Source organism: Arachis stenosperma, chromosome 5 (genome assembly GCF_014773155.1).
Source record: "Arachis stenosperma cultivar V10309 chromosome 5, arast.V10309.gnm1.PFL2, whole genome shotgun sequence".
NCBI lineage: Eukaryota > Viridiplantae > Streptophyta > Magnoliopsida > Fabales > Fabaceae > Arachis > Arachis stenosperma.
Genome location: NC_080381.1, coordinates 121,699,324 through 121,713,693, shown reverse-complemented (window position 1 = coordinate 121,713,693; position 14,370 = coordinate 121,699,324). Strand labels below are relative to the sequence as shown.

The window sequence follows — 14,370 nt, the reverse complement described above, 5'->3', positions numbered from 1 at the left end:
TATCATGTCAAATAATGGTTGAGTCTTGAAAATTTGAATATTTTCATATGTTAACTTACAGGAAGGTAATGTTAACGGCCCGATTTTTACCTAATTTTTACCGATATAATCGTAGCCTGAAAGTGTGTAGATTTCATCGAATTTAAAATCGGGTTTGAGTCTAACAAAAAGGTCTGGAACATATTTCGAATCAAGTCTAAATCACACTAAACCCATTTCACCCGACCCATGCACCCGTAGTTCTCACATATTAGTATCCAAGCCCTCTCCCTAAAACCCTAATTCCTCTCCCCCAAACCTCCAACGCTGTGCCGCCCTACCCTGCTCCTAACAACTTGACGTGCCTTTTCTTCGCGCCGTTACCACGCCGCGGCGGCACCGACCAAACTTCCGTTACCCTGTCCTCATTGCAGACCGCCGCAGCCACCGCCATTGACGCAGGAGCCCGCGCGAAGGACAGCAACATGTTGTCACGCCGCCTCGCCATCGTTTGGCGACCACTCGCCCTTCCTCCATGATGGAATCAACCACAGCCACTGCCGCTCACGAATGCTCGCGCTCTCCCAGTTGCGATTCGAGGAGCCGCCACCACTCCGTCCCCCTTTCACTCACGATTCGCAGTTCACCGCCGCAGCTCTCCCTCCTCGTAGTTTGCAGATCGCTGCCCCATCCCTCCTCCCCTCATAATTGCATCGTCGTCGATCGCTGCCGCATTCCAAAAGGTCTTCATTTTTCTCTTTTTTTTTTCAAAATTTTATGAAATTTTATGAAGCACTAAGTTGGATGTTCATTCTCTATTAAATTTGACATGGTTTGGTGCAACTTCCTTAACTTTCAATCCTACTAAGAATAATAATAATAATAATAATAATAATAATAATAATAATAATAATAATAATAATAATAATAATAATAACTGCAACCAAATTCCGTAGCTTCTCTGTACTGTGTGTATATTGAGTTTCGAAACCTGAATTATTATAGCATAAAGCTTAGTTTTGAGGGAAATAATATAATGTTTGATCATATTAATAATAATTTTCTTGAGCTAACTCTGCCCAGATTAGGACTTAGTTTTGACTTAGGCATAAAAATCAATCAAATAATTAATCTTCATAGTAATTACCTGTGAAAAATTAAAGAGTTTATCATCGTATTTCTGTTTTATATGCTGTGCATGTTAGTTCTTCAATTTGGGCCAAAAATAATACCAAAAAGAGTAGAGAGTTTTAATAAATAAGTTTATGTTTTTATTGGATGGCAGGACCCTTATGCTTATCTACATCTTTATAGTTTTTCATTTCAACTCTACTACTTTGAAATTTTAATTATTTTAAATTACCTCAGAGACTTGCTTGACACCTTCTTTGTAGACTTGATTAAGAAAACTACTCTATCGAGTTCACTATACCCTGACAACATTGTTCTTTACCTTCTCCGAAAATCCATTCACTTTTCTGTTTCCTTAGTTGATCTATTCAATTTGTTGTTGAGATCATATCATGGCTGGTGCACTTGTTGGTGGAGCTTTTCTTTCTGGGTTCATTAACGTTGTCTTTGACAGGTTCCTTACAACTGATGCCGTCAACTTGGTCTTGGGCAAGAAACTTCCTTGACTTGGTTCAAAGGCTGAAGACTGCTCTGTTGGGTGCTGAAGCTCTTGTTGCTGATGCTGAGATGAAGCAGTTCGGTAATCCATCTGTGAGGAAGTGGCTCGATAGTCTCCGAGAAGCTGTTTACTGTGCTCAGGACTTGCTCGACACTGTCCTCACCAAAGCCGCCACTCAAAAGGAGCTAAGTTCTTCCTGGTGGTCCCCTAGCATATTCAACAACCGAGATAGAGATGACATGGTAGACAAGATGGAAGGGGTGGTTAGAAGAATTGAGGATCTTGGAAAACAAAAAGATTTCCTTGGTCTTGAAAAGATTCCCACTGGTAGCTCATCATGGAGGACTCCGACCAGTTCTCTTGTGAGAGGGAATGTGTGTGGCAGGGATGATGACCAGAAGGCCTTAGTCCAGATGCTGAATGACAACAATGAGCATCACTTGTCTGTGATTGCTATTGTTGGCATAGGTGGGGTTGGTAAAACAACTTTAGCCCAATGGCTGTACAACAACGAGGAGTTCATGAAGGTATTTGGTCTGAGAGCATGGGTTTGCATTTCGGAGAAGTTTGAAGTTGTTGAGACTACAAGGAATGTCATAAAGCAGATCCATGGAGGTACTTGTACTTTTCTGTAAGACACCTTAGTTCATGTAAGCTTCACTTGCTGATCGTCCGGTTGAGGTTACGTTAATTTCCAGTAAGTATAGATGATTTGTGTGTGAACTGCTTTGGTAAGAACAATGTCTTGAGATGAAGACTAATTCTTTGTGTTTTTATGTGTTTGAAATAAGAAAAACAGGTTGAAAGCAATCTTTTTTGATTGGGATTGTCTATGAGACCTTTAAAGGAAGATGTTAGTTTAGTAATTTTATCTTATATCAACAACCTAGAAGAATTGATTTTTGATAATTGGAATATGCAAAATAGATCTTTATTTGTGGTTTCTAATTGTGGAACTTAGATAAACTTAAATAGTAAAACTCAACTCAAAATCGATTCAGTGAGTAAACATGTAAACTTTAGAATTTGATACCCTTTCGGTATCCACTGCATCATTGTAGCTACAAGTTGTGGGTGTTTGTATACATTTCTTAATCAGAACTAATGAATGATCCAATTTGTATTGCTATTTTCAGTCCAATACTAATTATTTGGAAGAGGTTCTGAAGTGTGTGACTGCTGAAAACAAAAAATTGGCTGAAATGCTCTTCATGTGCTTGCCAAAATGATTTCATCTCTGGGTTTATTATTGCCTTTTATTTTTTTAAAACTTTTCCTTACAAATTCTAGAACTAGAAGTTGATGGCATCCATATTGTGTCTGTTGAAGTAGATCTCAATTCTCTTCTCTTTTGCTGGAAAACTTAGTTATTGCACAGTCATCTTTGACATAAATATTCAAAGACTTAAATATTAGCCTCCCAACTATGTTTATATCTTTTTAAAAGTTTATATAATTTTGTTTTGCCTTGCTCTTGAATATTGGAAAGTTACATTTTTATTTAAGATAACAATATAAGAAAACAGACAAAAAATTGGACCCTTTTCTTCTGCTACTTTTATTGTGCATGTGTCTTACTATGTTGTCTTAATTGTGTGTTTTTACCTGAAATGGCAGTTACTACAATTGATTCTGGGACCAAAGCTTTAGAATTTCTGGCCTTGCGTGAGAACGATGATAGCACCAAAAATACACCATCTATTTCTCCTAACGATCATCAGGTACGAACATTACTTTCAATTTTGTTACATTTGATTTTCTTTTAATTTATGTAATTTTGAACCATAGATCAGTATTAGTGTTATTATTATTCTGGGATTTTGAAAAATTAAGGATTTTTATTTGAAATGCATAATGATTTTCATATTATCTTTAAACTTAAAGCAAGACATTTATTACTATTAACACCAAAAAGAACATAATGATAGTTATGTGCTACAAAATCAGGGTGGTAAGTTTGGTGTTAGTCTCAATCTTATAATGTTTGGTGTTTCCTTACTTCTTTTCTTATTGTATTTAGGCTTTTAGTAAATTTTAAAACTCACTTATTCCAATAGTATTTAACTGTTTATGTATGCGATTACAAAGCATTGATTTAGTGTGTATATATATATATATATATATGAACTCTTAACAATAAATACTCAAGGTGCTAAGGAGATAGGTTCTTTCATATGCACTTATGCAGTATGTTTTTGTTTGTGTGAAGAAGAATCATTATATGAGTTCGTAATAACTGTATTGCTTCAAAAGAAATCATCCCTTCTAAACTAAAGATTTTCATTTGGCTTTTTTACTACAAACAGAGGAGAAATACAACTTTTAGGATTCTAATTGATTTTGCTTGACCCCGTAAGCTTGAAAATAAAACATGGTGTTTTAACTATACCATATATCCTTTCCTTCTATCTTTGTTTTAGAAGTTGAAAATTTTTCATTTCAAATTTTATTGTCTTTTGTGGGATTTAACTATACCATATATCCTTATCGTTTTTAATGCTATAATTATTGTCGTGACAAAATAACCATTTTAGTTGTTTTATAAGTAAGCTAAAAATTATATTTAAGCTTGTCTTCTTGAGTAGGTGTTCCTACACTCTATTCAATTCATGGTTTCTATTTAAACTATTGTTGGGATAAATAAATAAATAAATATTCATTTCAGCTATTGTGTTTGTGTTTAGTAGAATTATCTCATATACTAGCTGATCTTTCTTTCAAGCATTTTATATTTAAGGCTTCAATTCAATTTCCATGTTTTTTTTACTAATAGTTAAAATAAAGATAACTCTGTACAATTAACACTTAGGCTCACAGATAAAATGTTTTATGATTTTTTTAAATAAAATACTTAAAATGATCTAACGGCACTATTTTTTATCTCTTATTTTATTGAAGTGTCTTAGATAAATATTTTTTTTTGCTTATCTTGCTTCATCATGGAAGTGTTTATTTATTGTACTTCTGGTTTTCAGAAAAACTTTTATGTTCTTTGGAAGTGTTTTGAGTTTTATTGCTTGATTGTGCTAAGTAGTACTACTACTATTCTAAAGTTGAATCATTCCAAATTAAACTGAATTTAGCCCTGCAGACATTAACTACCAAATGGTAACTTGGAAGTTTAGGTATTTAGATTTTTCATAGAAGTTGACTCTGTTTCTTTATAGATTGTGGAGGCCCTCTGTCTTCGAGTTATTTGGGTCCTGATTTTTCTCAGATAATGGATGCAACATGTCCAATCATTTATATCTATTATTAGGTAAGAGTGTGATGTTGGATTGATAATCATCTCTTTGATTGAGAACCTTTTTTGCAGCCTAAAGAATATGGTGAGATATCATTAAAGGACACTGATCAAGTTGCCAAGAGCTCATTTCCTTTGTGCATGCGTCACCTATTTGAAAAGCTTAGAGATTTGTAACAAATTATGACCACATTTCTATAATATCTTTAATGTATATTTCAACTTCCACTTACTGAGTCACGATGTTTTTTATTTGTTCTCTTACATCTGATCTGATTTATACCACTTATTTGCAGCTGAGAGAGGATCATCATTTAAAGCATGCAGGGAGGATGCAACTAGGCTTATTTCTGAAGGTTATGTTTGTGCATTTTGAGCACAAGAAAATACTGTTTTGTCTGTGCAGTCATGAGTGAGATGTTAAACAAGGCTGCTATTATGCACACGGGTGGACAGCCACTGTGTAGCTAATCTGGTTATATTTTGACATATGTTTTCACCATATTCGTTCCTCTTTTTTCCATTGCTCTGGTTGGGGACTTTCTGGAAGAATGCTGACGGTTGAAGTTACTTTGTTTCATGTTGCTGAATAAAATCAGAGCACTCTGTTAATAAAAAGTTAATTGTTGCTTTTAAAAATTGTGATAAATTCGGTTTGAGTAGTTCTTGTAATGGTTGTCCACACTTTTTTTTTTTGGTCAAGTGGATTGGACAGCCCCCAATCCTAGGCATTACACCCATGCATTACACACTCACACAACCCACTCACACACACTACATGGGGGTAACACACAAATGGTTCTATATTCCTCCAAATTAAGAAACAATGGTTTATGGTAATATGGTTTTGCCGGGTCCAAACTTTACTGTTTGTTTGGGCATTGTCAGTCAAAGTAATGCATTTTGACGTTCCTTCATTGTTGAACCAAATGATTTATTGGGATATGCTTGATTGATGGATCCAAAAAAGTTTCCTTAATCCCTTTGCTTATGACTTGCTCTTTGTGATCTTATATTGTCTTGTCTTACTGTCCTTTTCTCCGTAACATAAGCAGGGTGTTGGCCTGAACGTAGATGATTCACTTGCATTTTGGAGAGAGGAGTTCTCTAAAAAGGTAAGTATGCTGCTTGTATATTATCTCTTAGGTTCAAATTACATGAATGAAAATTTATAATGAAAATTACAACAGTTTCGAGTTTGATATTAAGACCTTTTACATCATTCTCTATCTGTCTTTCTATTCTGTTTACTTCACACCTCTCTAGACATACAGATTTGTAGTCTCCAACTAGTTTTTTTAACAACATACGCCATAATTATGAGAAAGAAGGGAAGAAAACTGTGAGTTTTGAACTTAATGACCGATATTTGGGATATTTCATTTATTTCCATTTGTAATTTGAAAGTTGAAACTTGCTCTAAAAGTTAGTTCTTGTGTATTTTATTTGGAAAAACACTATTCATACACCAAACAATCTTGATACTCATGTCAAAATACCGTAGTTATTAATTAATTATGTATTTAAATTATTTTTTAATTAACAAAACAAAGAATACTTGTTTAGTTGTTAAGAACATGTTGGTATCAAAATAATGTTTATTATAAAGGGTGTAGACATTGCAGGATTGATTTGTGTTTTATGTGCATAAGTTTGATCAATTTCAGTGAGTAATATTTTGATGGATTTTCCAGGATTATACTCCCTATTGTTGTCAAAAGATTATTTTATAATGGTTGCCCTTATCGACATTTTGGGTGAGTGTTATGATCTGATGAACGATCAGGTAGATAGTTTAACTTTCTAAATTCTAACTAATTTACTCCATCTAATTATTGATTGTTATTGCCTTATTGGGAATGTTTAATATTAAGTCACGTTCTTTGGTGTTCTTTCCCCTTTCTTTTTGTTATGAATGATTTGATATTTAATTGGTATCATTTGAATTAGCGAGGAGAATGTAAGAGCTGCTCTCAGTAGAATGGGGGTTAATAGTCGGGCAGTGGAAGATGTGATGGGCAAAGTGAGAAATAGAGATTATCAGGTTGGTCTCAACATAACCTACTGAAATAGGGAGTTGGTTTGATGTCTGAGACGATATGGATACTGTATGTGCAGTTGGCCTGCGCCTTGACATTTGAAGCTCTTCATGCAGCGCCATGTGATGCAGGGATTAACCATCCAAATCAAAGGCTATTAAAGGCGAAGGTAGCAGTACAAACTTCAATACTAGCGTGTTACCACAAATAACTTGCACACATGTTTTTCGTTTCTTGATAATCTTGATTATCAATAGAATCGGCACTTCAATCCCAAAATACGTCTATATAAGTGGGAGATCTAATTGGGTCTGACACCATTAGACCACTATCTCTAGACTCTAGTATGATATTACTTACTATTCATTACTTTAATGTACAGAAGGACTCTTCAACGTAAGAATTTTGTTTATCGCAATGGACAGAGTACTGTGGCCCCTCCCAGGTTCGTTTCTGTGCCTTGTCCTTGTTTTCCCATGTTTTATAGCCTTTTCTTGTTTTTGTGTGTGTGTGTAATGTGTTGTAAGCTGAACAACATAGGCTATTATTCATAACCGGAATAATACACGTTTGCATTCATTAACATGCAGCTTGAATTTGTAAGCAATGGCGTACAAATTCATAAAACTTTTGAAAAACTTTTGGTAGAAAAATAAAATATTTTTAGTTTTTAATACATAAGGAACCTTATCGTTAGTGGAAATACATTACTTTTTGAGTCGCCGACGAACTCATCAACTCAGCCAGCGTCGAGCCCTGCCGTTGCGATCTTCTCTGGATCCCTTCACCTTGCGTCGCCAGGTATGCTCGGAGCTGCTGTTGGCGTCGCCACCTGTGTCCTTGTCTTCGTCGGTCACCCTGAAATTGTGTCTCTATCCTCATCGTCAATCCCTCTCTCTCGCGCGCGTCAAGCCAATGTCTTCGATTCCCTCTGTGCCCGCTCATTTCCCCTCTTCCGTCACCGTCACTTGGCTTCCTCCTTCGCCACCGGTCTTCAATTTAATTTTGTTTGTTTTGTACTTTTATTTGGCTGGCTTAGACTTCCACCCATTATTCTCTCACTCATTCACTATATATCTACCGCTTTGTTTTTCTTGTTTTCATGATCATCCAACACTAAATATTTTCCGTCACATGATCACTCCAACATATATACAACATAACAGCTTGCTTCCGTCCACGGCTCTCCAATCCTCCTCCTTCTTCTCCTCCTCTGTTTCACTTTTATAATTTAGTCATTTTTATTATGCATATATTTTTGTTATACAAAAATTTTATAAATTTTATGTTACAAATAATCAAATTTCATATTATTTGACTTATATTTCATATATATGATTTGTTAATATCAATTTCTATATAATAAAATATATGCATAATAGAAACGACTAAATTATAAAATCATAAATTGTTTAAAATGTTTACTCAAATATTATAAAAAAATTTTTGTAGTAAGAATAATATTGAAGAGTTAACAATTGAATTGAACCAATGACAAAAATGCTTGAGAATACTTAGTTTTGATATAAAAAATATTAGTAATGGCCATAAACATATTGTTGAGAGTTAAGACGCTATAAATATGTGGATGCTCAAGGAGTTCTATATCTATACCAAACACTATATTACATACATATCTTTGCCTTTTGAATTTGAACTCCTTGGTAAAAAATGAGAAGTGAAGAATACTCCAACAACGATGCGGTGCTTGTGGTGGTGCTAATTTTCACTCAAATTGAAATTTCCTGTGCCTTCTTTCAGTTAGAAAGGTGCTTGTGGTGGTGCTAATTTTCACTCAAATTGAAATTTCCTATGCCTTCTTTCAGTTAGAAAGGCATGCTCTCCTCAATTTCAAATGATGTTTGAATTCTGTTTTTAATAATATGGATCTTGGTTATTATGATACGGACTACTACTTCCATTTTGGAAAAGCGTTGGTGACTGCTGTGAATGGGAAGGCATGGTCTACGATAATCACTCGACATATTGTTATGCTTGATCTCAATGATCTCTTTTCGGATTTTTTCACTGATTTAAATATAGAACAATTATGTGTGCTGGTGATGATATTTGTCCCCGTGATAGATGCTTTGGAAGATGTAAATCTATATCTGTCACAGTTTCAATATTTGACTTATTTGGACATTTCTAGAGTTCAAATCCAAGGCGTTCCAGAATTCTTTGGCTATATTTCTGCAAGGAGAAGGCGACGCTATTCCCAACCGCAGTATTAGCAACTTCGGCGTGCGTGCTCTTTATCTCGCAGATCTCTCTTTCACCGTTACTGCAAGTACTTGGCTTGCTCAACTTTCTTCGTTACAATATCTTGGCTTGCAAGGTATGGAGATCTGTATAAGGTACTTAACACGCTTTCTTATCTCTTAAATTTATATCTATCTTTCTGTAACCTTGGAAACTTGTCATCACTTGTTTTTGATTCTGTTTTCGCTCTTACAAATCTCAATCGTCTCTAACTCTCTTGCATGGAATCATCTTAGTCAACATTCATGAGTCCTAAATGCTTTTCAAACACTATTCCTATTAAAGTTCTTGACATTTCAGGCAACCATTTAAACTGTGTGCCCACATCGGTACCTAAGTTTGGCAATCTTGTTAAGCTGGGTTTGTCTTAGAGTAATATTATAGTCTGAGCTTCATTGAAGATCTTAATCTTTTTTATTATCACAATTTAATTAGGCTGTCATAATAGTTAGCTCATTTTGATAACCTTCAAGTAATATTTCTTAGGGTGTGGTGGTGAACTTCGTTCTACTCTTCAGAACATGATTTCCATAGGGTCTCTCGATTTCAATGAAAACCGTCCGAAGTTCAATATTACTGTTGAGGAAGTTTGAAAACCTTGTTGAGTTAGATCTTTCGGCTAATCAGTTTTATGGTCCAGTTTTTTATGTTTTACGCAATTTGACTTCTCTCATATCTTAGCCTTTTCAATAGCTACTTGAATTCACTTCCATCGTATTTAGGCGTATTTAGGCGAGTTAAAGTGTCTTGTCCGTATTGATCTTTTTGTGAATAATTTCATTGTTGTGCAAGAGGGTTTCCTATAATTAATTTTGAGTAATTTATGTCATTTGAAATACTTGGATTTGTCGGACAGTAGTCGAGGATTGGCCTTCAACGACAAAGGAACTCTATCGGTAATGGTTATGCTTTAGAGTATCCGAATTTGAATGGGAATGAATTCGATGGTTTTTTGTCCAGTTGGTTGGGACAATTTAAAATTTTGATACACTTTGATTTGTCTTTAAATTTATTTTCCGGTCCCATTCATTTTTCTGTTGAAAATTTGACAAAAATTGAGAGTTAAATCTTGTAGATAACTTTTTTAAATTGATTAATATTCCAGTTTTGCAAAACTTGATTCTAGCTTGTCTGTATTTTTCTTATAATAATTTAAGTGGTATTATTCCTCAAAATTGGAATCAACTAAAATTTGATTTTGCTTGGTCTTTGTTCAAATTACTTGCAAGGCACAATGAATGGATTAATAAATTCGTATCCTAGCTCATGAGGCTTACTTGGATCTCTCGTAATCAAATAATTGTATCCATTGTGAAATGCTTTCAGGAATGGATCTAGTTATTTGATTATGAGAAAGATCTAAGTACACGAAGCTCATGAGCTGGGGCCGTAAATTTATTAATCTATTCATTGTGCCTTGCAAATAGTTTGAAGAAAGATCAAGTAAAATTAAATTTGAGTTAGACTCGGATTTTAGAGAATAATATCACTCAAATTATTAGAAAAAAGATGTAGACAAAGTAGATTCACAAGTTTTTCAAGAATCTGGTGTATTGATCCATTAAAAATGTTACCTATAAGATTTAACTCTTTTAATTTAATCAAGTTTTCAATAGAAAAGGAATGAGACCAAAGAATGAATATAAAGACAAATCAAACTGTATAAAATTTTTAAATTATCCCAACCAACAGGGCAAAAGATCATCGAATTTATTTCTATTCAAATTCAGATACTCTAAAGCATAGCTATTACATCCGGATAGAGTTACTTTGTCGTTGAAAGTCAATCCTTAGCCATTGTTGTTGAACAAATTCAAGTATTTTAGATGACATAGATTATTCAAAATTGATGATAGAAAACCCTCTTACACAGTAGTAAAATTATTCATAGAAAGATCAAGACGGACAAGACTTTATAACTTGCCTAACCACGATGGGAGTGAATTCAAGGGGTGTTAGAAATGTCTAGATATGGGAGAGAAATCAAATTGGGAACTGGACCATAAAGCTGATCAGTCGAAAGGTTTAACTCAACGAGGTTTTCAAACTTCCCAATGGTACTATTGAATTCAGACCGTTTTCACTGAAGACGAGGGACCTAATGGAAGTCATGTTCTAGAGAGTAGAAGGAAGTTCACCAACAAAACTACAGTCCAAAAGGATAGTAATTGAAGGTTATTAAAATGAGCAAATCATTGTGGCAGCCAAGTTAAATTGTAATTATAAGAAAGATGGAGTTCTTTAATGGAGGTCGGATTTCTCAAAGGATGAAGGACTGTAATATTATTCTGAGACAAACTTTGCTAACGATGGCGGCACAGAATTTAGATGGTTGCCTAAGATGTCAAGGACTTTGATGGAAGTGGTGTTTAGAAAAGCGTGTAGGAAGGTGAATGTGGATTAAGATCATTCCATGCAAGACTGAGGAGTTGGAGACGAGTGAGATTTGCGAGAGGAAAAATAGGATAAAAAACAAGTGATGACAAGGTTACAGAAAAATAGATGTAAGTATAAGAGAGAAGGAAGCATGTTAAGTACCTTGTACAGATCCATGGAAAGATTCATACCTTGCAAAGTGTGATATTCAAAATAAAGAGTCCGCATGGTGAGGTTGCTAATACTGCTGCTGGGAGTAGCGCCGCCTTCTCAATGCAGAGAAATATAGCATAGGCGTTGCATAGAACCAAGGAATTCTGTAACGTCATGAATTTGAAATGAAGGTCTAAGTAAGTCAAATTTTGAAGCTGTGACAGATATGAATTAACATCTTCCAAAGCATCTATCACAGAAGCAAATATCATCATCAACACACAATAGTGGTTCTATATTTAAATCAGCGAAAAAATTCGAACAGGGGATCAAGCATGACAATATGTCAAGTGAGATTATTGCAGACTATGCCTTTTCATTCACAGCAGTCACCATGGTCTTCCCAAAATGAAAGTAGTGGTTCTGTATCATAATAAATATGATCCGTATCATCAAAAACAAAGTTCACACATGTTTTGAAATTGTGGAGAGTGTCTTAGTGGCTGAAGACAGGCATAGGAAGTTCCAATTTGAGTGAAGAGTAACACCCCAACAAGAGCAGTAACGGTTGATGGAGTATTCTTTTCTTCTGTTTTTACACTATGGAATTCAAACTCAAAAGGAAACAATATGTATGTAGTATAGTATTTGGTATAGATATAGAACTCCCGTCCACATATTTATAGCGTCTCAATTCTCAACGTGTTTGTGGCCAATACCAATATTCTGATTTGAAAACCAAATATTTTAAAGTATTTTTGCTATTGATTCTGATCAATTAATATTGTTTTCGTTTCTCCAGTTAACTCTTGAATATTAATCTTAATATATAAATTTCATGTTAAACATTATATAATAAATAATTTTGTAGTATTTGAGTAAATATTTTCAAAAAATTTAGGATTTTATAATTTAGTCATTTTTATTATGCTTATATTTTTGTTATACAAAAATTTAACAAATTTTATGTTACAAATAATCAAATTTCATATTAGTTGACTTACTTATATTTCATATATATGACTTGTTAATATCAATTTTTATATAATAAAAATATATGCATAATAAAAATGACTAAATTATAAAATCATAAATTGTTTAAAAATGTTTACTCAAATATTATAAAATTATTTTTATAGTAAGAATAATATCGAAGAGTTAACAATTGAACTGAACAAATGACAAAAATACTTGAGAATACTTAGTTTTGATATCAAAATATTAGTAATGGCCATAAACATATTATTGTTGAGAGTTGAAATGCTTTAAATATGTGGACGCACAAGGAGTTCTATGTCTATACCAAACATTATACTACATACATACATATCTTTGCCTTTTGAATTTGAACTCCTTGGTGAAAAATGAAAAGAGAAGAATACTCCTACAACGTTACTGTTCTTGCGTGCTTGTGGTAGTGCTAATTTTTACTCAAATTTGAGCTTCCTATGCCTGCATTCAGTTAGAAAGGCACGCTCTCCTCAATTTCAAATGATGTTTATTATGATAAGAAACCACTACTTCCATCTTGGAAGCGCGTTGGTGACTGCTATGAATGGGAATGCATAGTCTACGATAATTTCACTCGACATATTGTCATGTTTGATCTCAACGATTTTTTTTTTAATTTTTTTACTGATTTAAATATAGAACAATTATGTGTGCTGGTGATGATATTTGTCCCGTGATAGATGTTTTGGAAGATGTAAATCCATATCTGTCATAGTTTCAACATTTGACTTATTTGGACATTTCTAGAGTTCAAATCTATGGCGTTCCAGAATTCTTTGGTTATATGTAACGCGTTATCTTTCTCTGCAAGGAGAAGGCGGCGCTATTTTCAGCCGCAGTATTAGCAACCTCGGCATGCGTGCTCTTTATCTTGGGCATGCGTGCTCTTTATCTTGTAGATCTCTCTTTCACCGTTATTGCAAGCACCTGGCTTGCTCAACTTTATTCGTTACAATATCTTGGCTTGTAAGGTATGGATCTTTCTATGAATCTGTATAAGGTACTTGGAAACTTTTCATCACTTGTTTTTGATCCTGTTTTCGCTCTTACAAATCTCACTCGTCTCTAACTCTCTTGCATGGAATCATCTTAGTCAACATTCATGAGTCTTAAATGCTTTTCAAACAATACTCCCATTAAAGTCCTTGACATTTCAGGCAATCATTTAAACTCTGTATCTACATTGTTACCTAAGTTTGACAATCTTGTTAAGCTGTGTTTGTGTCAGAGTAATATTATAGTCTTTGAAAAACCTGACCTCCATTAAAATCTTAATCTTTTTTATTATCACAATTTAATTAGGCTGTCATAATAATTTGTTCATTTTGATAACCTTCAAGTAATATTCTTTAGGGAGTGTTGTTCTGGTGGTGAATTTCCTTCCACTCTTCAGAATATGACTTCCACTGGGTCTCTCGACTTCAATGAAAACCGTCTAAAGTTCAATAGTACTGTTGGGAAACTTTAAAAATCTTGTTGAGTTAGATCTTTCGGTTAATCAACTTTATGGTCCAGTTCTTTATGCTTTACGCAAATTGACTTCTCTCATATCTTAGCCTTTTCAATAGCCACTTGAATTTACTTCCATCCTGTTTAGGCGAGTTAAAGTGTCTTGTCCGTATTGATCTTTTTGTGAATAATTTTATTGTTGTGGAAGAGGATTTCCTATCATAAAT

At 34.1% G+C, this 14,370-nt stretch overlaps 1 protein-coding gene across 10 annotated transcripts; it reads left to right on the top strand.

The window, feature by feature from the left end:
- The first annotated feature begins 304 nt into the window (after positions 1-304).
- On the top strand, positions 305-10,252 carry LOC130979940 (putative disease resistance RPP13-like protein 1). Of its 10 annotated transcripts, none has more exons than XR_009086810.1 (10): positions 305-722; positions 1,565-2,224; positions 3,227-3,330; positions 4,926-5,064; positions 5,150-5,209; positions 5,909-5,968; positions 6,548-6,639; positions 6,804-6,897; positions 6,972-7,337; positions 9,045-10,252. XR_009086810.1 is itself a non-coding variant. In XM_057903499.1 (6 exons), the coding sequence occupies exons 1-6, from the start codon at positions 515-517 to the stop codon at positions 6,584-6,586; spliced, it is 1,131 nt and encodes a 376-aa protein (XP_057759482.1). In that variant the 5' UTR covers positions 305-514; the 3' UTR covers positions 6,587-7,879. The 10 variants fall into 10 exon arrangements, 4 of the variants coding, with proteins under 4 accessions (XP_057759482.1, XP_057759481.1, XP_057759485.1 ...); XR_009086812.1 differs by having other exon boundaries at positions 4,777-5,064; XR_009086808.1 differs by lacking the exon at positions 4,926-5,064 and having other exon boundaries at positions 6,548-6,897; positions 6,972-7,061; positions 7,275-7,337.
- Positions 10,253-14,370: the final 4,118 nt, after the last annotated feature.

Coding starts and splice junctions, on each gene's coding strand:
- LOC130979940 (XM_057903498.1), top strand. CDS start 515: ATGATGGAATCAACCACAGCCACTGCCGCTCACGAATGCTCGCGCTCT. Junction 2,225..3,226: donor CATAAAGCAGATCCATGGAG/GTACTTGTACTT, acceptor CTGAAATGGCAG/TTACTACAATTGATTCTGGG. Junction 3,331..5,149: donor TTTCTCCTAACGATCATCAG/GTACGAACATTA, acceptor ACTTATTTGCAG/CTGAGAGAGGATCATCATTT.